Genomic DNA, 22,911 nt, shown 5'->3' with positions numbered 1-22,911 from the left:
TTTTTAGACAGAAAATCTGAGCCCTTTTTAATTATATTTTTAATAAATGTTGCCACGTGTCCCTATTTATCACCGTTGATGACTTTTTTAACGGTGGACGATTAGCTTTTTTGGTAGAGAAAATATAATGACATAATAACAAAACGTGGCAAGATCCTAACCGTTTATATTTTATTGACGGTGCAGATTGGCTTTAACTGAAACATATAGACGGTTGAGATTAAATGCTGGCTGGAATGGACGGTTTGGATTAAATATTATTTGGGAAAAGTTCAGTAATTAATAATGGTTTTTGCTTTTATGAATAACGAAAATAGGCATATAATTGATGGGAAATTACAGAAAGACCATGGTTATTTTTCACTGACGTACCATAAAGATTTAGGAAAGTACAGGTTGTCATAGTCTGCCACGTGGATATGCTAATGTGACCTAAGTTTTACTGCGATTACATGTTGTTTCATAATATATCGTATTGTATTGTTTCATAGTCTGCCACGTGGAAATGCTAATGTAACCTAAGTTACATATATAATGTTTGAATAAACTATATTGTTACATAATATGTCATATCTACGATTTGGATGATATACCTAAAAGAATCATGTGATAGAACTACTATCTTTAATGTGACTATTCAATAATATGTAATTATAAAATGAGAAGAAAATATTAAGTAATGATACAATTACACTAAGCCAATTGTTATATATAATGAATTTTTTTTGTTACTACTTAACGATGAATTTTAATAATATGATATAATAAAATTTATATAACAACCAAAATATCAAATTATTATATCTATATTAAAGTAATAACAGTACTTAAATTAACAATACAATATATGTTATTATTAATATATGTTATTATTGAAAAATTACCATCCAAACAAGGTGTCGCCCCTTCAAAATTTACTCCAAACTATATGAGGTATAGGTTTTGATTAATAATAAATGGAATAGAACTATATATCTCTTTGTTTTGATAGATATACCTATGTATTTGATGAAAAATCATAGGAAGAAAAAGGGAACTTTAAGATTTGTGTTTTGAAATATTTTTATAATATTTACGTGATTATAAGATTTTTAATTTTTATGATTTTATATAAATTATAAGTTATATAATGTGTATATAACTATAAAAGATTGCGTTTGGCTAAAAATAATATTTTTGTATGATCAAAAATAAAGAAAATTGTAATTAAACGATATCTATATTTAATGATCTTAAATATATTATACATTATAATATTTGTATGATTATAAAAAATTATGATTAATTAAAAATAATACTGTCACATAAACAAAAATTGAGAAATTTATAAAAAATATATATATATAATATCATGAGTAAATGTGAAAAGTTTTAAAGAAAATATATTCATTATTTACTCATCATTCATTTATTGATATGACATAAATAACGTGTGTGAATAGTGCGCAAATCATTTGGTAGTTGGTTATGAAATTCATTTTTATATATTAGGTACCGTATAAGTAATATCATATTTGATAGTTAGTTAGGATTATTGCTATGATGTGTGAGCTACAATTTGAAAATCTACAGAAATAGTACATATATAAGTTATTAGGGAATTTATGTATAATTTTATGCATGAAAAAACACAAAATAAGTAATACATAGATGAATAACTAAAACATGCATATCAATTTCCCACAAAATAATGCATCAATTTTCTCATAATTTATCATAAATTACTAATATTTATATACTTTATTGACTATCAAATGTCTGAACATGTCTTTATTGGCCCACGTTAGCTTTTTTTTTATATTAGCTTAGAATTTATCTGAAACAATCTCTTAATTTTATAAAGATTGAAATAAAATCATATATATTTTTTGCGTCATCAAATTTTATTTACTGTATCACATTAATTTATTGTTGTTATTTTATTTTAAAGTGTCAAAACTATTTTTATCTAAGGAAAATAATCTAACACATTTTTAAAAAGAATAAATTATCAATCAAGTAGTAGATAATGATAGTAGATTATATATCTTGATTCAGAAATTATTTCTTGATATAGCAGCAAAAATAGGACACTTTTTGTTGAAAAATTATGATATGCATAGATAAATCAATTTTCCTATATATATAGTATATATTATTTAATAATCCCATGATTTTTGTTAGAATATTTATTTTAAATTTCAATCCTCTAAAATGAAGAAAAATATTTACAATGAATTTTTTTAAAAAAAAGGTAATTAAGTTTTTTTTTTGTTCGTTATCTTAAAAATATTTATATATTCTATAATCTAAACAAATAGTATGGAAAATAGAGATGAAGTAATGGTGGAACGAAAGACACAGTGATAATGATGAAAATGAAATGCGTTAAAAGGTGGATAGTGGCGGAATCACCTTATGCTCCGCTACTTATGCTAAGACACGTCTAATATCATTCATTTGCTGAAGAAATCACATTGTTTAGTTAGGTTTTAAATTTTTAAATTCATGTATAGAAATACGAAAGATTAGCTTTAATAAGATTTAGATATGTAAAATAAATGAAGATCGTAAAAATAGATATGATATAACTTTAGTTTATTAAAAATGTAACATTTATCGAAAAATTATAAATAATACAAATACGAATAAAAGGTCCGAAGATAATTATAGTATACATAATGTCTCCTTTCCTACCGTATTATCAGTAATAGTAGTAGTATTACTCACGTATTCTACTTTAAATTTTGTTATTGTTTTTTTTTCTATTTTTATTATTTTATTAATTTACTTTTTTATTTTAAATTTAGTGTATATGAAAAGCAATTTATTTTATCTCTCAATATAAAAGATTATGATTTGTGGAGATAATACAATATCTTTGAAATCGATTACCCATAAAGAAACATATCACATTAAGAAATTTTCAATGTTTTTTTTTTGAAATTCAAAAAGACAATACTAGAACTTTTAAATGCAATAGAAAGAGTTAGAGATCAATTTTGACCCGATCTAAATTTCTTAGAAAAAAGATTGAAACAATAGAATCATGTTTTACTAAATTGTATTAAATATTTTTGTAATTTTAATTTAAAGAATTATTAATTTATAATATTAATGGGACATGCATATATTCGTATAAGGGTCTTACGAAAGTATATTATCTTCAGAGGCGGAGGCAACATATACTTAATTAGGGGATTCATCCGACCCCCCTCGGCGAAAAATATTAATATTTATACGTGATTAAAATTAGTTTTTAGGTATGTCTAACCCTCTTCCACAAGTTCGTATGTCTACTTTTCATATTTTAAATTCCTTATTAAATATTTTGACTCCGCCACTAATTATCTTATTCTTTTATCAAAATCTATTATATTTTCACTGAACCGAATTAAAACGAAAAATATTCTCAAGTTCATTAATTCATTTCTTCATGTCGATAGATGAAGGTCATGCTAACCATAGAAGGTGACGTGGTAAAAAAAAATTGTTTGCATGGCCTACGTTAGAATCCTGGGATACTATTTCACTTTGCTATTTAATTTTTTTTTAAAATAACGATTTTTTCTTAATACAAACTATATATATATATATATTACTAGAGGATGGCAAGCCCATGCAAACACAGGCCTATGGAAATTAGTAATAAAAATAATTATAATTAGTTAATTTAAATAATATTCGTTAAATTATAATTTAATTGATTCAAGTAGGATTAGCTATAGTTTTATAATTTTGAGTTTAGACCAACGACTTGATGAGTGCTCGATCTTTTAGGAAGGGTCCAAATTTCGATAGTTAATATGAAGAAAGATAGTTTTTTCGTGTTTCATACTAAATATTAATTATTTATTTCTCAAATTTTCAAGACTTAATAGTAAACACCAACTATTAGAAATAGTGTGGTAATTAAATAGTCATGCTTATTATATTTTTTTTAATAAATGTGTCAAATTAAAGTATGATAAGTAAAAATAAAAGAAAAAATATTTAAAAATATATAAAGTAAATTAGTAAAAGTATTAAAAATTAATGTACTTATAAAGAGTGAAAAAAATTATAACAAATTATACGAAAGAATAGAACCATGTAGAATGTATGGACCATAAATAATTTTGTAGATATCCTAATATTATTATGCATGTGGAATAAACACAAAACAATACTAAATACTAATCATAAAATGAGAAAATATCACCTAAAAATAAAAAATATTACCAAGCATAAAAAATACTAACAACCAATCATAAAATGACAAAATATCACCTAAAAATAAAGAACAAAGTGAACTCACTCTTCTATAATATTATTAATATAAATACATAAATATGGAGTATAAATAGCGGAGAGAGAAGAAATGGAATAGAAATTAACAAAATAAGAAATAAATCCAACACTTAAAAGAGAATAAAAATTAAAGTTTAGTTAATCAATTAAATTATTATGAATTTTTTCATAATTAAGTCGAATTTATATTTTAAAGCACATATTTTTAAGCTAACTACATATCAAGTATTTTAAATAGAGCTTATAATCACTTATTCTCCACTCGTTCGAAAAAATTTCAAATAAAAATTTCAATGAAAGAAAATTTCTATTCGAGCATTTATTTTATTTTTTTAGGTCATGACGTTAAAATATCCAACACCATTTGGTGATAGTCTTATTGATGCTGATGGATAGGTGGTATTAGTAAAACTGGTAAATGTTTGAATTAATTATACTAGTCAGAATTATTTCTTTTGAAGTGTTTAATTTAATATATCAAAAATAACATTTACATTATCTAATTTATTTTATTTATTTTTTAAAAATATTTATTTACAAACATATAATTTACCATATACAATGGAAAGGATATGAAAAAGTGATATTAATGCAAGTACTATAACTCTTTGCATTGCTAGTATGTCAAATTAATCGTACATAGCATATTACGTGCATAATTAATATTTGTATTAGTTATATATACATAACTCAAAGAAGTGTATATGTCCAATAAAAGGTAATTATATTCCTGCATTATTTTTTCTATTGTGTCCTGCCATACAATTTAATATATTTCTCATGATATCTAACACATTAGAGATTTTTAATTAAGAAACTACTAGTTATAGTATCATTGACTAGTTGTTGCATAACAAAAGATGGTGGAGCAGCATTATTCTAACTTATATTAAATAGCCATAGATTATAATCAATTGTTGAGTTCCTTGGAGAAGAATCATAATTAATTTATGTAAATCAATAGGATAATAGCGTTAAATTGATTTCTTATAATCTAAGGTAGGTCAAAAAAATATCTTAAATAGATAAAGAAAAATAGCTCAGATAAGATTTTAATATTCCTTAATTCTTTGTTTAAATATAAAGTATGAGACGATTACTTATTTTGGGATTAATAATTATGTTAGGGATAAATTATTTCTACTTGTGAATGGAAAACTTATCTCTGTATAAAAATGTAAAATAACAAAAGTATCTTGTTAAACCCTTTTTGTAAACCAACAACTTATTCTTAGAGAGTATTTTTGTATACAAATAACTTATTCTTAGAAATTATGCCTTACATACTTGACTGAAATACAGACAAAACAACTAATAAAAAATTTTCAACATAGTTAATTTCATCATAACTTATCCCGATATAAATTATTATTATATTAATTATCCCAACATAACTTGTCTTCAAATCGAGCAATACCTTACAAAACTAGTAGGGTGGGTGGGGTGGGGTAGGGGAGATAGGGTTGGAGGTTAGACACTTACGTTTCTAGAATTGGCACTCTTCTGATTTACCATACTAGTATAAGTATTTAAGCTTAACACTTCAACATCTTGCATAATTGTTACTCGATATATTGTGTTGTTAATTTGAATATAATATTTGTAATTATTATTTAAATTTATATTTTATTGTCAAATATCATTATCATTGTCGGATGGCGAATGATGTTACGATATGAAAGGAGCTGAGATGAATTTACCTCTATCCCATGTTATGTACTAAAAAAAATATCATTTTTTATGTAACAATTGGTTTGGTGTACTTATATCGTTACATTGTTATTATTAATTCATTTGATTTCAACTTTATTTATCATCTACAAAAAAAATAACGTGATAATAAAAAAAGCAATAATAACACAATTATAAGGGCTCGGCTAGTCCTATGTCATGCCCTAAACCTTCACAAAACAAGTCAACAATTTACCCCTACTAGCCTTTTACTCTACTACGTGACCTCCACTACTTTCCATTTAAAGTCATGCACTTGGTAATATGAAGTTGCTTCATGTCCTCAATAATATGTATGTTGTGTCATGTCCTGTATAATCATCTCTTATCAGTACTTTTTTGGTCTACCCCTATCCTCTGCGTACCCCTTACCTCCACTGGTCATCGACTCACCTCCTTGCTAGGGCATAAACTCACCTCATTTACATATGTCGAAATCATCTCTTTCTCGCTTCTCTTATCTTGTCAGCTACAGAGGCCACTATCGCTTTCTCCTAAATAATGTCATTCTCAATTTTGTTACTTTTAGTATGCTCACATATTCATCTCAACATCCTTAACTCCATAACATATATCTACTGACTGACCGACACGTGCCTCATACAAGAAGGAGGGTTCAATCACCACTCTATAGAACTGAACTTTTAGTTTATGTGATTTTTTTTTTATCACAAATACTCTAAAGACAATCCTCCACCATTTCATGCATGTTGTTCCAATGTGACGTGTGACGTCATCAAATGTCCCCATTATTTGGATGTCAAATCAAGATTGTAATACTTTCTCTTTTGGGAATAGTTTGTGTGACAAACCTCACTTTCATGTCGGCTTCATCAAATACAATAATTAATTTACACTCCAAATATTTTATTTTTGTCCTACTCAATTTGAACCTTAGATCTCCAAACCTCAAACCTATAATTAACTATACCTCACATCTCACCAATTAGTATCATTATCCGCAAAAATCATGCACCATGGAACATCTTTCTGAATAGACCGTGTTCACTTCTTCATCACCAAGACAAATAGAAAAGGGCTCAACTCTGGTCTCTAATATAGCCCATATCTCATTAGGAAGGTGCTCTGAATTTCCTCTCATTATTCTAACCTAAATCTTGGCTTCATTATCCATGTTCTTTATTGGCCTAATATAAACCAACATGAGAACTCTAGCCTCTAAACACCTCCAAAGCATATTTCTATGAACTTTGTCATATACCTTCTGAAAATCAATGAACATTATATGTAAAAAAAAATAAAATCCTTTCCCTATATTTCTTCAACGATTTCCGCATAAGATAAATATAATACAATATAACATTATATAATACGATATATTATGAAATAATTAGTAATAACTATCAAAACAAGGTGTAAAGTAATCGTCTTTTGTCCACAAAATTGTTTTAATGAATTATAAATAAAATTATTACATATTAGTTAAACTGTCTAATTCAATATTTAGTGTGAAATATCCGCTTGATCAGTCGTATAAATAATCATTCAATACCTAATAATTTTAAATTAAATAAGGACATACATATATATATATATATATCAAATTTATTCCAAGATATAATAAGGATGGAAGTAAAATAAATGTGAACATAAAATAAGATAAGAAACTCTAGATAAAATAAAATCTTAGACATGTTCTAAAAATGAAATATACATCGATTCATTTCAAATCGAATTTAAAATAAAAATATTACTTATAACATATTTGGCGAAATTTGTATAGAAGAAAAAGTGTGGGGGTGGGGGTGGGGGAAGGTTAAACTCTTTTCATTTTTCATAGTTGATTGTTAAAGTATGTAGCTAGGTAAAAAAGAAAAAACTCAATTAATGCAAAAATTACGTTATTTTCAAAAAGTAAAATGACATCAGATATTTGTATATAGATTGAGATCTAATCTGAATTTTAGTTCACTCTCTTTAAGTTTGGAAATAGGTTTGTGTATCGATCGGTTTGGTTCGATTTTATGTATTATCGATTTAATTTATATTGGTTTTTGATTTTTAAATATGTTAAATTGATAATCAAATTAATAAGATGTTTGTTATCGATTTTCGATTTAATCAATAAAAAATACTTTCAAAATAAATATATGACTTGTCTAACAATTAAACGCGAAACAAAAAAAATAAAATTTAATTACTAACTAAATACGCAAAATTAGTAAAAGTATAGTTAATGCTCACAATTCACAACCCTAGTCATTGTCTAACCTAACCCTTGCCATCGTCGTTGCAAACTCTTGACGTCATCATTCTTTGCTTTTTAGGTTTTTAACGTTGTGAACCTAAAGATTAAAGTAATATTAAAACCTCAAGGGTAAATACAGAGAGCAAGTTAAATAAGTAATGTTAATTTTGTAGGGTTCTTGTAGTGATAGTCTAATATAGTGATTATATTAATATTTTTTGTTTGACATTTATGTATGACTAAAGATTAATTTAGTAAATTATTATATTCTTAATGGGTAATCGGTTAACCCAATAACTCAATATCAAACCAATAACCCAATTATATATTTTATAAAATTATTGAATAACCATTAACTCAATAACAATAAACCAATACACTTTTTTCAATTCAATTTATCGATTAATTTGATTTTTGTAAGCCCCTATTTGCAAAAAGGTGCCCTTTGTAAGATCGTTATAATTTATTTTTGTACAGTAATAATGGAGAATAACTATTTGTCTATATTTATATAATTTCTCACCAATAAATTGATCTTCTTTTCTCTCTTTGAATAGTAACAATGATTAAATATTAAGGGTGTGTTTGGTACGAAGGAAAATAAAAAATGTTTTTTAATTTTCTCATGTTTGGTTGGAACAAAAGTTTTGGAAAATGTTTTTCAAATTAACTCATTTTCCTCAAAATTAAGGAAAATGACTTCCCTTCAAAAATTAAGGAAAATATTTTTCAAAACTCTCATCCATCTTCAAATTGTATTTTTTTTGGGAAAAACATCAATTTTTAAAAAATAATTTCGATTTCAAAATTTTATTTTTTCATCCTATCCCCCCCCCCACACACCATCGGCCACCCCAACTGTCACGACCCAAAATCACGAATCGTGATAGCACCTGTGTTCCCAACCGATAGGTAAGCCAACCCAATAAATTCCACCAATTCAACTTAATGTGAAAATGTAAGTATCAAACTGATATCTAACATACTAAGTGAAACAGAGTATTATTAACAATACAACGAATAGGCATGGGAAGATTTAGATAAAAGTATATCTTGTTTTCTTTCTTCAACAGATTTTAAATAGGCTCATGAAATTTTTGTTGATATTCTTAAATATATCACATAAATTCAGGCAGAAGAATGTTTTAGTTTTGGTATTACTTTTTTTTGATAGTGTTGTACAATACTTCCTCGTAATTATTTGACTAATTTTTTTAACTTGTTCATATTGACAAATTAAGAAAAAATAAGTTTTTTTTAAATTTATTATACCCTACATTAATTACTTTAAAAAAGGTAAAACTTTTTGAAAATCTTAAAAATTTAAAAGTGAATTTAATAATATTTACCTATAAAACAATTGGGATGATTTTTACTTTGATTTGCTAGTATTTGTTGTTTCGACTCTTCTTAATTGTTGTTCTAACATCTTAATAATCTTCAATTAATATGATTATTTTGCTTGCATGTGAATCCTTAATTAGTCTTTCTCTCTTTTCTTACCTTAATGATGCTTATTGATTGTTTGTCTAAAACGAGTATTATAAGATATCCATTTATTTTCTTCTCCTTGAGTTTCTCATTTTTTTTGTATCAAATATTTATATTATTTTTCTCATCATTTTACTAGAACCCTAGAATTTAAAAATGTTTTCTTTTAAAAAAAATCATATAGTAACTCATTATATTTATAAACAATATATCTCTAAACATATTGCGCTATCTTGAATTATTGTTGGCATTATTCGATGAAAATAATTGAACTAACAATAGAAATATGATAAATTCTAAAGGCTACACAATATTGAATGTTTTTGGGATAATGCACAAGTATTAGGAGATGGAGCTACTATGGTAATAGTGGTTCAACAACGGTAATGGAGATTTATAGGAAGGGTGGGTGTTGATGAGACACAAAGGAAAATGATAAAGGAAACAGAAAAGAAAAAAAAGTAAAGAAAATAGTATTAAAGGCAAAAGTTGAAAAATGATACATTCTTCGTTTTCACAAAGAATTGTCTAATTTAACTTGACATGGAAGTTATGTCAAATGTACAAAATTGTCCTTTAATCTTGTGGTTTTAAACATGTCACGTGGAATGTTATTATAAAAAAAAAAGTCATTCTTTTTTAAACAGATCAAAAAGGAAAGGAGGTCCCTTTTTTTAAACGGAAGAAGTATTTAACAAACCGTTTAAAATACTTTTAAATACTTTGTAATTAGTTCTTTGTCTCTCACATGCCTTTGAGAGTGTGAGTACACTCTCTTGTCAGCACTTAAAGGTACATTTATTTTGCTTTAAAAAGTTTGAGGGGATAATAAGACACTCATAAAATATAAGAATATAAGGGAGCGTTTGGTAGGCTGTATTAAAAAAAATAATCCATGTATTAGATGTGGTATAATTTAATACTGTATTTGGTAGGCATGTGAGCCTATGTATAATTAATCCATGGATTAGTTAATACATCATACATGGTATTATGTGATGTATTACTAATACCTTCAATTTGGAGGTATTAGTAATACATATAATATAATACCATGGGATAAGCACATAAAGACAAAAATATCCCTAAAATCTTTTTAATTTTTATTTTAATTTCTTGATTTTATGTTTTATATTTGTACTAGTAAAATTATTTAAATAAATTAGTTTACAAATTATTTAGAGAGACTTATTTGTAACTAAATATATCTAATTCAAATCAATACAAATTTAAAATGTGAGTTATTTAACATTTACTAATTAAAAGACAAATATATCACTATTATTCGTATTTTGAACAATTTAAAAAAATTACATACACATTAAAATTATAACTTGCAATTTTTATGTGTGAATGTACATGGTTTATTCAATTTTCCAATTGTTGACCGTCTTTTATAATTTTAAAAGTAGTTGGTTTATCTTTTTAAATTTAAATTTGACATTTTATTAGTGATCAATTTATTAAGATGAAAATTATTTATCCTCAAATAATTCAAGTGGAAAATTGAAAACATGAGAACAAAATTATTCTTCTCATAGCTAGTTAGAATGTCATAAAAGAAATATTTTTCGATAATTATCTACCTTGACCCAATTACATAATAATATAAGAGTATAATTGTAAAAGGGATTTTTAAAGAATTTGATTTCAAATACAATCTGGAATTGGAAACAATGAACCAAACACTAGATAAAAATAAACCATGCACTACTAATTCCTGCATTACTAATTCCTGCATTACTAATCCATGTGTTATTCGTTTTTGTACCAAACGACCCCTAAGTGTATAGTTGACCATTTTCTCCAAAAGAAATCATAAATAGTTATGGTATTATAAATCATTTTATTAAAGAATTTTTTAAAAAGTTAAAATTGACAGAGCAATAAATATGAAAGGTGTTGATTTACAACTAGAAGAAAAATTTAAAAGGTCAGATTTGATCCTGATTGTATAGTTATTATATTTGAGCTGGTATTGTATTTTAAAATGCCACAGAATTTAGAAAGGCAGTTGCATAGTGTGCTGTGAAATATAAAGTCAAATTAAAATTGAAGCCTAATGAAAAACATAGAGTCAAAGTTAAATGTCAGCATAAGAAATGCAAATGATTGTTGTATGCTAGTCTAGACAAAGACTCTGGTGACTTTATTGTTAAGAATTACTGTCCTACCACAACTAAGAACAAGTTGTGTATACCTAACATTATTACAAGTATGTTAATGGACAAAATAGTTTCTCAACCTTATATAAACTTGTGGGAAATTCAAGAGTTGGCGAGGAAGAATCATGATTGTATGTTGGAAGAACCTTTGTTACAGGGCAAAATTGATGATCTACTTAAATTGATGATTCTCAAGTAGTTTATGAGTGATTGGAAGATGGAGTTTGCAAGGTTGTGTGATTATCCAGACATGAGATTACAAACTAATTCATGTTAGGTGAGTACAGACAGGAAATCTATTTCATAGAAAAATATTTTTGTTTACTTTTATGTTTATTTTGATGCACTAAAGAGAGGTAGGTTGGAAGGATATAAAAAAATCATTGGTTTTGATGGATACTTTCTGAAGGGTGCTTGAAAGGGCGAATTATAGTTACAATTGATAGGGAAATCAACAAGTTGTTTAACTAGATTAGAAAAATGATAAAAAGCTTGCTTTGTGTTTTTGTAGCAAATAAGTCATCCTGTATTAAGTTGTGTACATGAGGTTTTTAATTCAATAGTAACCCCACAACGACATAACATATTTGCATCTGAAGAAGTTGCAATCGACAAATTGGACATTTCTTTTGTTGTGAAGAAGACAAATGAATAATTTTTTTTTGATCTCCATTATAGCAACAACAATAGTGAAACGTGGAGAAGAAAGAGATGAAAAATAAAAAAAGGGAAAGAATCTAGGGTTGGATAAATAAAAAGGGAAGACTTAGAATGTTAAGTATGTTAAAGTGTGCCAATCACACACATTAATTTTTTTTTCTCACTTCACGCGCTTAAAAGGAGTGCCTCAAACGATAAGTGACAAGTCAGCCAGATGTGTTTGATAAATACACTTTTTGAGTGGTTTAAGTGTTCAATAGAAAGGAGTCCTTGTTAAGGTCTACATACGAAAAATCCTTACAAGTTCAAGATGCCGGTTATGCGTTCTGGCTAAATTATACCATACGAAATTATAGAGAATAAAATAAAACAATTGTATAGGATATTCTAATCCATAGAATATCTCTGTATTTTACTTCCACAATCAAATAATATCATTATCTAAGAAATTAATATAAATTCATTTTTCGGAAAATTGTATGAAATAACAAATTATTAATAATAAATTAAATGATATAGCCATAATTTATTTTAATAGTAATTCGCAGCAAATTACATTCCCTTTTTTTGCAATGTGATTCGGTATTCAATTAGATTTTGGTATACAATTAGCCGTTTTATATAGTTCGGTATAAAATGTATAAAATACGTTTGTGTTGTATAAAACAAGAGAAAAATGTATATATAAATACAAAATATATATTTTCGTCCTATAACTTATAATTATACATATATAGATCTTATTACATAAATTATAATGTATAAATGAATTTATGAAAAAATGAACAATTTATATACAATTGAATGTTTGTGGCGAATTTTTATGCATAAATAATTTTTTATATTTTCTTCATTTTTAACATAAATAATCAGAATGTGGTGCAATTAATGAGACTAATCTTTTCTTCATAAGCGATTTCGAATACGTGAGAAAAAAAAATTAAAAATCCAAAGTAGTCATTTCGAGTCTTTTTACATCACGTGGTATTGGATTAAACAATTTGGGTTCACAGCACCGTCAGCTTCTGAATCGTTTTTCGGATCAAATGGGCTCCTTCCTCCCCTCAACGTTCCTCATCTGATCTGCAAATCCTTCAATCCCCTACAGATCGAACAATTACTTAATCTCTCTACGCAAGATCTAGGGTTTTCATCATTCTCACCTTCGTCGGAGAAGATTTCTGGATCTCGCAGTTCTAGGGTTCTTCAGATCCAATCGGTTTTTTGAATGCGGATGTGAAATTCTCTATGTTTATGATAATCGTGGAGCATAGATCGACTTGATATCGGATCGATTTGTTAGTGTATTGAAAATTATAATTTGCGGAGATTATTATTGAAAATGCCTGTGAAAGTAGCAAGTGCGTCATTACGGGATCGGACTCAGGAGTTTCAGAGTATAGCGGAGAGGTTAAAGAAGTCATTTTCGTCGGTTCAGAATGGGTCGATTAGCACCAGCACCAGCAGTGGTTCTAGATCGGAGGAACAGAGGACCACTATTGCTATGCAATCGGAGTTCAATCGGCGAGCCTCCAAAATTGGTTTTGGAATACATCAAACTTCTCAGAAGCTTGCAAAGCTAGCAAAGTGTAAGCCAATATCAGGACATTTCTTAGTCTATCAGATACTTTATATTGTATTAAGAGTCCATTCTGTATCCTATTTGTTTGTGAGATTGTTCATATAGCGGGCACCAAGCCCGGGTAAAAAGAGGAAGGGTAGCTGTATGTCGGCAACCAAACTAAAACTAGCCAAATATATCATTAGCCCACTCCAACTAGCTTCATGTTGAGACATAGTTTTGGAGTTTCTAATTGTTCTATGTCCCATTAAGTTCTTGGCTATCTTAAATAGTAACAAACAATTTGGAATGGGGGAGTATTTTGTACTCCGTTTGTCCCATTATACAACTCTTTGGATAACCTTACAATTTCTTGAACATTTTATATTTTTCATTGTAGTTAGTATAGTAATTATGCTTAAATTCTGAATGTGTCAAATTGTATTTTAATAAACCTGAAATTACTTGTATTTGGGATCATTCCATAGATTAGAGATTTCACATGTGGTACTTCAACACCGTAGTTGGGACATTGAGATTTTTTTGACAAGTTAAATAGTATTATTAATAGCGGGAGGAAAAGTTCCAGATTACAAGAGGTATATCAGAAGTAGAGAACCTACGTCAAAACACGATTCTCTATAACAGCCTCTCAATCATCTATACAAGTAGGAATACCGTGCTTAGTGACTTTTTCATTCTAGCAATCATGTGAGTCATCCCACTATTGGGAGGAAATATGAAGTCACTAAACCACACTGCTGAGAAATGTATAATTAAGGAGGTTGTGGTTGCATTTGTCACTCTTGAAAGTTTCTCACGTTTTGAATTGTGATTTGAAGGAAATTTACAATTTTGTTGCTAAGCTTAATTTAGCTGATGTGAGCTGAGCTTTTAGCCTTTGTGTGTTAGTGTCATAATGTGCATCCAATGAACTTGATGACTTTTAGTTTTTTTTTGATAAGGTTGATGGCTTTTAGTTGTAGAACATATAAATACTTCTCCATTACAGAGCGCTTGATGCTCTTTAGAAAAGAGATTCTTAAACACTCACTTGGCGGGATATTCTAAGTGGGGTGGTTTTCTTTGAAAAGGTTTCATTATAATATAAGCTTAATTTAGCTGACGTGAGCTGGGCTTTAGCCTTTGACTGTATAGTGTCATAATGTGCATCCAATGAACTTGATGGCTTTTAGTTGTAGCACATATAAGTCTTCTCCATTACAGAGTGCTTGATGTTCTTTAGAGAAGAGATTCTGAAACACTCACTTGGTGGGATATTCTTGTGGGGTGATTTTCTTGAAAATGATTCATTCTTATAGCTTCAGTCCCAGGGTTTGAAGGTTCTTGAAGTTCTCAGTTCGGAGTTTCTTCATTGAAGTTTGGGTCTGATTTCTCTGATCAGAATTCTTCTGCTAAAATTGAGGTTTCTTCTCATTTTTCTGCAAAATTTGGATCAACAATGAACTTTAGCTGAACTATTGGAGTTCGGATCAAATTTTTCTGGTCTCTGTTCAAAGTTCTTTTTACATTGCAGTAACCCATGTATATGCCTGGTAAATTATTTTGCCATTTCAGAGGACCTATATCAGTCACAGTCTAGCTAATTTACTTCTTGTCTGGTTAGTTTTGGTAGATAGGTTATCTGGTACAATGATCCGTATGATGGTTGAAGGTAGCAGAACCCGTGGGGCGTGGAGTAATCGAGGTGCACATAAGCTTTCTAAGTTGTCCCGACGCCACCAGTATTATCAAAACAACATGTGTAAAGTAATAAGCTGTTAAATGACAGTGATCCACTTGGAATCTTCCATTTTTGTTGATTGCTAAGCATTAGAGTTGTGGAAAAAGCAGCAAAGAGCTTTCACAGAGGAAAAGTTCTCTTCCAAGTTCAGTTCTGTTACTTTCCGGATTGTGCAGTTTGTTGTTTCTTCTACTATGACCTTTTATTTTTCTTATCCAAATCCTATTAAATTGTATTCTGTAAAGAATGGAATACTTTATTCTATGGTGCTTTGAAGCTAATCTTTTTTCTTCTGTTTCTGGGGTTAACTTTACCTTAATGGTTCTCTCTTTACTATCTTTCTTTTACTCCTTGGGTTTTCTTTTCAGCCATTTCAATATGTTTTCATTATTTGGTGAAATCCCTCTTATTCAGAAACAACATTCACGCCTAGTTTTATTTGGAAAATCTATGCTTTAGGACATACCTTTTGCCTATTGAAGTGAAAAAGTCATCAATTTTGGGTTACTAGATTTCGAAGTTCCCTTACATGCCCTAGTTATGACCTCCCTTTATGTTTTCTCATCATGGGTTTCGTGGGGAAGCTCAGTTGGTTGTGTATAATGATTTAACCACGGTGTTACAAATTCATGTAAAAGGAAATATAGGTGCAAACTTGGGCACTGATCTTTCTTTTGGATGCTAAGGAGATTTGGGGAATGAGTTGCTAAATCTTATGTTGCTTGGACCCTTCAAAAAGGTCAATGGGTGTGTGTTGGCTTCTCCAAAAGTAATGTATTTTGGAATCTGACACAGGTGCGGAATCGTAAGTGAAATGTCCCCGCAACTTAGGATAGAATTTAACCTTCTTCTCAAGTCCTAGAAAGACCATGATGGATTTTCTTGTTCAAGTTTATCTTTAATACTGCTGTCCTTCCCTAGATTTCATGTGCCTACTAACTTGATCTTTATGCTTTGGTTTCTTCTCAAACTGTAAAAGAGAAGATGCAAAGTGTAGATGCTAGATGTTCACACTTCTTTTATTTTTTAAACATATTATTGGTTTATACCAGGCACCTTGGCTCTTTGACACTTATTTATGTTGTGATTATAATCAGGGTCAAGGTTTGTGATCTTTATCTAATAGTGGTTTATGTTCATTCCAGTGGCAAAAAGGACTTCCGTTTTTGATGATCCGACTACGGAAATCCAAGAGTTGACTGCAGTCATCAAGCAAGATATTACAGCACTTAACTCTGCTGTAGTAGATCTCCAGCTTCACTCTAATGCTCGTAATGAAAGTGGTAATAGTGATACCACTAGTCACTCGACGACTGTTGTAGATGACTTGAAGAACAGGCTGATGACTGCCACAAAGGAGTTCAAAGAAGTACTCACCATGCGGACAGAGGTGAGACTAGCCAGATGCTGGTTATATCTTCTTTGTTAGCCTGTTTTCTTACTCAAATAGATCTTTGTGAGTCTCAATTTAGCAAAGGCTTCTATTTACTATTTTTCGTGGCTCCATGTTGTATCCCGCCAACTTTTTGGTCGTTAACATAGAAAAAGTACACTTCATCTTGTTTATTTAAATTTTCTTGGATTTCTGTTACCAGAATATGAAGGTTCATGAGAACAGAAGACAGATGTTTTCTTCATCGACTAGCAAAGAAGCTTCAAATCCATTTATGCGCCAACGTCCACTAGCTTCAAGGAATACTGCTAGTACATCAGCCAGCCCTCCTCCTTGGGCTAATGATTCACCTTCTTCTTCTCAGTTATTTCCAAGGTGAGGAAATGCACGGTCTTAGCAGTTCATGCCTTACAGGCCTGCTATCACTGAATATATTAGTAGCCATGAGTTTCTTTTGTAATTATGGGAATGTCTTGCTTTCTATATTTTTATTACAATGATTTTAACTAATTCAAAAGAATAGATGAAACTTTAGGAGTTTGTTCTTCTTTCCAACCTTTGCTTTTGGTAATCTTGACATGATTACTGATATACCCATGTTGATGCCAAAAAGAAATTACAAATGATTCATTTGTTATAACTCTTCCTCTTGTGGGAATAACCTTTAAAGTCTATCGCCTAACCTGTCTCCCTGAGTTAACTACTGGACAGTCCGTATAATAGCTTCTCCAAACATGGTCTACGATAGTACTAAGTACCTTTATTTTATCCTATTTGTCTAATCTGAGCTAAATACAAATTTTTCTCAGCCCCCTTCTTCAATGAAACTTATATTCTTGAATTGGTGAAATTGAATTAAAAACACACCTTGTTTGGATGAATGTTGTTTGGTAACGGTTCTAGTGGTCGGAAGTTTTGATCTCTATCTGTTAAAATGATTTGGGGGCTAATCTCCTGGATGTTTGGTTTCACGTGATCTTTTGCTTTAAAAATCATGAGAAATTTAAATGGCACACTCCTACCCCTTACCCACACTTCCCCATGCCCCTTCCCTTTAACACTCACTATTCTTGCCTTGTCTTTTTCCTCCCATAAGCCTCCATTTATCATTTCATTATTTATCTTCTATCAGTAAATACTAAAAATTGTATTGTTTACACTCTTTTGACTTAATTACCTAGTTACTCTAACTGCCTGCGTTGGAACTTTGTGCATTCTTTTCACTTGCTATATTTGTTGGTTATCTATTTGATCTCATCTTAATATATCTCTCCCTCTTTTAATTCTAGCCAAATTTGTATTATTTTAATAACTATAGGGTTTTAGTCACAATTTTTGTCAAATGGCACAAATTGATCAGAAAGTATTATATATGAATACTGGAATGACAATACTCAGTGATGGTTATTAAGTCTACAGAGTACACATAGCAATGTAGTGTAAGTTAAGTAAAATAGAGGCAGTGTGGTGGTGTTTGTGCTATGGTCAATAAAGATGGCCCCCACCACGACAGATGGTGCCCTATAAGGTCCAAACGAAGTAGCTGAGGGACATGGGAGGGTAGATATGAGTTATCATCACTGGAGGTATCTTATTGTAGGCAATTGAAGTAGATGCATGTTACTGGTGGAGGTTTTTATTGCCTTGTTCTATTCTGGTCACTGCTTAGTCAAAGGGCCTAGGGAGCCTACAAAAGCTAGTTTTGGTGGTGTTGAAGATGTTACAAAACAAGTTAGACCTAAAATCGTAGAAAGGAAGTTATTTTGAGAGATCTACAATCTCTTGAATCCATGCAGACTTAGCAAAAACTAGAGTATAATAGAAGAAAAAGATCCTCAACTAGTTAAGCTTAAGGCTAAATCTTGTTGGCCCAGTCATATTAGTCCAACGTTTACCAAGAGTTTTTCTTATTTTGTTTGGGGGTTTGTGGGCAAGTTGAGAGTGTAGTGTATTTTTTGAGAATTAGTACTGTTGTATTCTTCAGCATTGGGAATGTCCCGGCCACCATCAGAAACAAGTTATGAAACAAGTAGACTCTAGCTTTACAAAGCTCCTAGAAATTCTACTAACTCCTCTATTTCCTCTATACAATTATGTTTACACCAAAAAATTAAAGTCTCCAGGCAGTTCCATTTCATATCATGAACTGGTCTGATTTTGTCTTAAAAACACCTTCCAATTCTCTCCCTCCAGACTGACCACCATATGCAAGAGGTATAATCCTCCACCATTTTTCTGACTTTTACTTCCCCCTCTTTTCATCCAACAACTCAAGATTGGCTGTATGTTCCTGCATTGTCCACACTGTCTTTGTGAGACTGAAAAACATGTTCCACAATTGGGCAGTGAATTTACAGTGTAGGAACAAGTGATTGTTTGTCTCCCTAGTCTCATTGCACAAAAAACATCTAGTCACCACAACTCTCTCCTCTTTTGTAACATAACACTTGATGAGTAAGACATGCCTTTCTTACCACTAGCCATGTGAAACGTTTCACTTTTATAGGGGCTATCTTCTTCCATACATTTCTCCATATCTTTAGCTCTTCCTCCTGCATAATGCTGTTCTCCCTCTTGTATTCCTTATCTACAGTGAAACTTCCTTCTGAACTGTGTCTCCATCTAAGTCTATCAGGCTCCATTATTGTCCCACCAAAAGTATCCACTTCTTTTAGTAGTGTATTTTTAGGGTTAGGAAGCCTAAATTTATAGAATATTGGAATGAGTTTAGTCTAAATGGACAATGCGGATTCATATGTCTTGTCTGACCCGATCTTGATTTAGATTAGATTTAGGTGCTGTAAGTCACATGTTCATGCACTTTTTTTTTGATAACTGAGAAATCCATCCGTGATCCGCCCTTTGGACCAATCACAGCCTTCTAAACTCAGTGGATAATGGTCATTCACTTTTTTAATAAGTTAAATATTGTTAGTAATGTTTGGAAGAACTCTCATATGCTAGCAACCAATCAGTATAAGTAAAATATCTGCAGCAAAATATGATGTACAAAAATAACATCTTTTGGTACTTTTTGCTGTCGAAACTGTAATGATTATCTAGAAATATAACTAAGGTAAACCAGACCCTTTTTTAAATCTGTTTTTCGCGCTTGCTTTGGGTTATTTTTAAGTATGAATAAGTTTTTCCCCTCTTGTAGGAAGCAAGGTGATGGAGACACACAGCCATTGTTGCAGGATCAACAACAACAGCAGCAGCAGCAGATAGTTCCATTGCAAGACAGCTACATGCAGAGTAGAGCCGAAGCTCTACAAAATGTCGAGTCTACTATCCATGAGCTGGGCAGCATTTTTAATCAGCTTGCTACTTTGGTTTCTCAGCAAGGGGAGGTTGCAATCAGGTTTGTATAACAATTGTTTTTGTTCTCAGAAAATAAACAGATGTAGGAGATGATGATGATAATAATAATAATAATGGTGATGATAATAGAAGGATTTAGGAGATCTCAGTGCATTGTATTTTCGTAGTTATCTTTGTACAACCAGTTGACACCATTGTTGTCTCCTAGTGGTAAAGTTAAGTATATGAGATGGGATGCCAAGTGATGAATAGTTTGTTTGTTAATTTCTATCAACTAATCATTAGTTTTGGATGGTCAATCTGATCAATACTATGATGTCTTCTCTTGTTAATATCCTATTTTGCATGGTAAAAGTTGATTTTAACCTTAGCATGAACTTCTGGACTGAGAAACATTAATTTGCCAATATGGGATCAGATCATGCATCCACTGTCCCCTAGTTATAGGGATTAGAAGACCTAGTGTCTTTTATATTATTTTATATTTATGTTGGAAGAAACGGGCTAATTCTTCTGAGTTCTTAAAAATAATAATTGGTAAGTTCTATGTTACATTGAACTTTTGAAGTTCCTCAAGGGTCATTAACATGACATGCACATGTACTTGTGGTTAACATAAAATGTGCTGTGTGTACTCTCAGTGAACCCCACCATCTTATTTTATTTTAACACCTCTTTCTATTGTGACATGTAGTGTAATTCTTTGCCTTGGCACACTTCTTTTCATTTACAAGTAAATCTTTTGTACATTATTAATAATATTTGAAGTCAAATTTGCGTTGGATGTTGTAAATGTTCTTCAAATATGATGTTTGTGCAATCAGCAAGTAAGATTTACTGCTTTACCCCAAATTGATTAGAGAAAAATCTGAAAGTTGATGGAAGGTTCTTATATTTTGAGTTATCTGTATTTAGAATCTTGAGTGCAGTCCACTTAAAAAGATTGTTGCTTCTCCTGCTGTCATTCTATAGTGTGTAAAACCTTGTACTACCTGATTGTTGATATTAAATTGATACTCACAATATAGTCCTTAGTTACGACTTCTGACCAAGATACAGTGGGGTGGGGATGGTAACAAATTCTTTAATAGGAAAGTAATGTCTTGGTTTCTGTCACAGGATTGATGAGAACATGGACGACACACTAACAAATGTGGAAGGGGCACAAGGGGCTCTGCTCAAGTACCTCAATAGCATCTCGTCAAATCGGTGGCTAATGATTAAGATATTCTTTGTGTTGATTTTCTTCCTTATGATTTTCCTATTTTTCGTGGCATAGTGAACAATGGTGACATTCGACAAAGTGTGATGTAGAAAGACAAATAATCGTGTATTTTAGATAAGCTGCTCCGACCCCTGGTAACGCTACTGTAATGTTTCAAAAGTTCGAATTTGGTACCAACAACATTTTGAGGCATCTTTTTACCCTTGTCTTCCATCAGATGTCGCTTATTGTAGTTATTATACAACCCTGTAAGCTTGCTGGGACCCCACTAGTAAGTTGAAACTTGAAAGCTGTAACGTTTGGTTACCAGAACAAGGGAAAAATTATCCTGGTATAAATACCTGTATTATTTTATACTCTGCTTGGTAATTATTTGAATTTTGTATAGTTATTACCAGGTGTTAAAAGCTTGTATTATTTTATGCTCTGTTTGGTTAACATTGATTCTGTGTAGTTAAATACCATATTTATACAATTCATTGGAGGGTCAGCTTGACTGCATTCTAAATTTTTAAAAAAGGCTTGCCAAAAGTGTCATATGTTTATGAAAATATTTTCTCGAAATAATTCATAAACACAGCCTTAAATTAGTTGGAGACAGCGTACACTTACCTCTTCCTTTCTTGTATCTTAAGCCTATTGTTTCTCTCAAGTAATGTGAAATATCGTCGTCATATATAAATGTAGAAAAAATAGAGGTAGTTAACACTGTTTCTTTGTTCAATATTGAAAAGTTAGAATTTTCTCCCCTCACTTGAAATTCAGAGTATATTTTTGTAGCCAAATTCGATAATCATCGATATCAATCATCCTCTTCTATATGGAAATCTTCATTATTGTTAAAGGTTAATAAGATGTTGGAATTATCATATACACTGACTTTTAACTGGTCGTTTTTTATGCAAATATTGACCTAATCGTTGTTAATTTGGGGCCTTAATTTCAGAAATCAATCAATAAATGTAGTTTCTACACAAAATTTACCATGCCTTCATTGTAGTTTTATTTCTTAAAAATCATAACTGATATCTCATTGTAAACGACTCTTCTTGCCATTATTAGAATTTGTCTATTTCAATTAACTGAATTTGGAGGCTATAGTAGAGTGGTAACACAAAGACCTGCCTGCTTAGAAACTTGAA

The 22,911-nt window shown here is 30.1% G+C and overlaps 1 protein-coding gene across 1 annotated transcript; it reads left to right on the top strand.

Annotated features, from left to right (window-relative positions):
- Positions 1-13,412: 13,412 nt before the first annotated feature.
- Positions 13,413-22,123, top strand: LOC101250531 (syntaxin-32). Its single transcript, XM_004245186.4, has 5 exons — positions 13,413-14,114; positions 16,976-17,220; positions 17,426-17,598; positions 20,384-20,584; positions 21,664-22,123. The coding sequence occupies exons 1-5, from the start codon at positions 13,868-13,870 to the stop codon at positions 21,821-21,823; spliced, it is 1,026 nt and encodes a 341-aa protein (XP_004245234.1). The 5' UTR covers positions 13,413-13,867; the 3' UTR covers positions 21,824-22,123.
- Positions 22,124-22,911: the final 788 nt, after the last annotated feature.

This window comes from Solanum lycopersicum, chromosome 8 (genome assembly GCF_036512215.1).
Source record: "Solanum lycopersicum chromosome 8, SLM_r2.1".
NCBI lineage: Eukaryota > Viridiplantae > Streptophyta > Magnoliopsida > Solanales > Solanaceae > Solanum > Solanum lycopersicum.
The sequence above is the reverse complement of the archived record's forward strand: the minus strand, read 5'-3'. Positions and strand labels throughout refer to the sequence as shown.